We start from the raw sequence: 2516 nt of genomic DNA, 5'->3' as shown, positions 1-2516 counted from the left end.
GTATTGCCATAGTCTCTGTCCTGGTCATCCTTATCTCTATTGTCATCTTCTGTCTGGAGACCCTGCCTGAATTCAGGGATGACCACGACTATGAAGGAACTGGGGGGACCTTTGGGACGGGTGGTGGCCCTCTCCCACCTGATGTCTTCACCAACTCCTCGTCCTCGGCCACTTCCATGGTGTCGTCCTTCACCGACCCTTTCTTTGTAGTGGAGACTTTGTGCATCATCTGGTTCTCCTTCGAGCTGCTGGTCCGCTTCTTTGCCTGCCCCAGCAAGGCCACCTTCTCCAAGAACATCATGAACATCATTGACATTGTGGCCATCATTCCCTACTTCATCACGCTGGGCACCGAGCTGGCTGAGAGGCAAGGCAACGGCCAGCAAGCCATGTCCTTAGCCATCCTCAGAGTCATCCGGCTGGTCAGGGTCTTCCGTATCTTCAAGCTCTCCCGGCACTCCAAGGGGCTGCAGATCCTGGGGCAGACCCTCAAGGCCAGCATGCGGGAGCTGGGTTTGCTCATCTTCTTCCTCTTCATCGGCGTCATCCTCTTCTCCAGTGCTGTCTACTTCGCAGAAGCCGATGACCCCAGTTCAGGTTTCAGTAGCATCCCTGATGCCTTCTGGTGGGCGGTGGTGACCATGACCACCGTGGGCTACGGGGACATGCACCCCATCACCATTGGGGGCAAGATCGTGGGCTCTCTCTGTGCCATCGCAGGGGTGCTAACCATCGCCCTCCCCGTGCCTGTGATAGTCTCCAATTTCAACTATTTCTACCACCGGGAGACAGAAGGTGAGGAGCAAGCCCAATACATGCACGTCGGGAGCTGCCAGCACCTCTCGTCCAGCGAGGAGATGAGGAAGGCTCGCAGCAATTCCACCCTCAGCAAGTCCGAGTACATGGTGATCGAGGAAGGGGGAATCAACCACAGTGCATTCAAACAGGCTGCCTTTAAGACAGGCAACTGCACAACCACAAACAATCCCAACTGTGTGAACATCAAAAAGATCTTTACGGATGTTTAAAAAAACAAAACCAAACAAACAGCAACAAAATCTGAGGATGCGGTAAAAAAATACTAATAACAATAATAATGCAAAGTGACTGTGTACTCGGTATTGTGTGGAACATGCACCATCGTCGGTCTGTGTGTGCCCTCGTTTTTATACGTTTATTTTTTTAGATCCTTCCTTTCTAAAGATCCAAAAAAAAAAAAAGGATTTAAAATTCTCCGGAGAAGAGGACAGCTAAAGGGTAGAGAGAAGGAAGATGAAGACAAAACACACTCACCGTCGAAACAGGTGTTTGTTCTGCAACGTGTTGCAGGGCTGCTTTTGTTTCCTTGGTTTTGGGGACCTCTCGCTTTGCTCCTGATTTCCCCCCCCCCGGCTTCCCTAAAGGCAGCGTGTAGCCGATCTCCCTTCCATCGCATAAGCTCACTTGTTGGATTAACAACCCCGGATTGGGTGGGGAGAGGAGGAAAACATGTTGCAGAGCATACTGGAAGGGGGGTGGGAGGAAGTAACCGTTTGATTTTGCAGAGAGTCTCTGTTACCACATTGTTAAATGACACTTAATATTGAAGCATGTGGTGTGCCATTACGGGCACATCACAGATTCCCTTTTCTCCCCTGTTAGATCGTTTATGAAATTCTAATCTGGTCGGAGACCGAGTGCAATCGATGCTGATTTAAATAGGGGAAAAAAAAAGAAAAAAAGCCCTCGTTTTCTATTCTAAATTCCCTTCCCCTGCAACCCTATGGCGTTATTTCATCCAACGTCAAATTTGTGGCCGTGCGGCGAGGCTGTGTGCGGGGAGGAGGGAGGCGAAAGGCGGAATGGAATGGTTTCAGGAGCCGACGGTGTGCGGGGAGCGATGCTGGCGTGGACCGGGGGATGCAGGATCCGTGACGGGCTCCTCGCCGGGGCTCTGCAGCCTCAAACCCACCCAGCTGGAGACAAAGGGATATTTCCTCCTTTTTTTGCAATGAGTTTGGGAGAGATGCAGCCACTTATTGCAAGAAGATTAAAGTGGCGAACACGCCTTCCAGCGGAAGTCACTAATTCGGACCGGAGTGATGCAGTTGCTATGGCAACCCTGGTTTCCTGGGAAACCCCCAAAGGTTGTCATGGCATCCCTTCTCCCATCCCCCTTGGTCCTCGCTCTTCCCACAAAAAACCTTTCCAGATGGTTCCAGCCCCGTCATCCCGCAGGACGCCACGGCTCTGCCCCGCTGCGTGACCCCATCCCGGCACCCCCTTCCCGGGCCACGTCCCCCCCGCGGCTTCCCCTGTGCCGAATAAAGCGCCCGTAGGCAATAAGCCCACCACAAATCCACCTCTCCCTCGCAGAGGAGCTCACACCTTGGCAGTGAAATTTGGGGATCCTGCAAACACGAGCGCCCGCTCCGCCGAGAACGACCCTGCGCTCCCCCTGCGCCGCACGAAACCCGGCGGTTTCCCCAAACCCAGTGCGAAATGGCTCTGAGCAGCCCGCGGGAAAGCTCGGCTGA

General features: G+C 53.3%; 1 protein-coding gene across 1 annotated transcript in view; it reads left to right on the top strand.

Annotated features, from left to right (window-relative positions):
• LOC104076030 (potassium voltage-gated channel subfamily A member 3-like) overlaps nucleotides 1-1028 on the top strand; it is a gene marked incomplete at its 5' end in the record, with an annotated part of 1359 nt that extends 331 nt beyond the window's left edge. Inside the window, one exon of the mRNA XM_009576725.1 lies at nucleotides 1-1028. This exon is cut by the window's left edge and continues 331 nt beyond it. Within this exon, the coding sequence (XP_009575020.1) occupies nucleotides 1-1028 (1028 nt within the window).
• Nucleotides 1029-2516: the final 1488 nt, after the last annotated feature.

The sequence above is a fragment of the Fulmarus glacialis genome, unplaced genomic scaffold, assembly GCF_000690835.1.
Source record: "Fulmarus glacialis isolate BGI_N327 unplaced genomic scaffold, ASM69083v1 scaffold25694, whole genome shotgun sequence".
In the NCBI taxonomy this organism is placed as follows: Eukaryota; Metazoa; Chordata; class Aves; order Procellariiformes; family Procellariidae; genus Fulmarus; species Fulmarus glacialis.
This window is presented reverse-complemented; position numbering and strand designations above follow the sequence as displayed.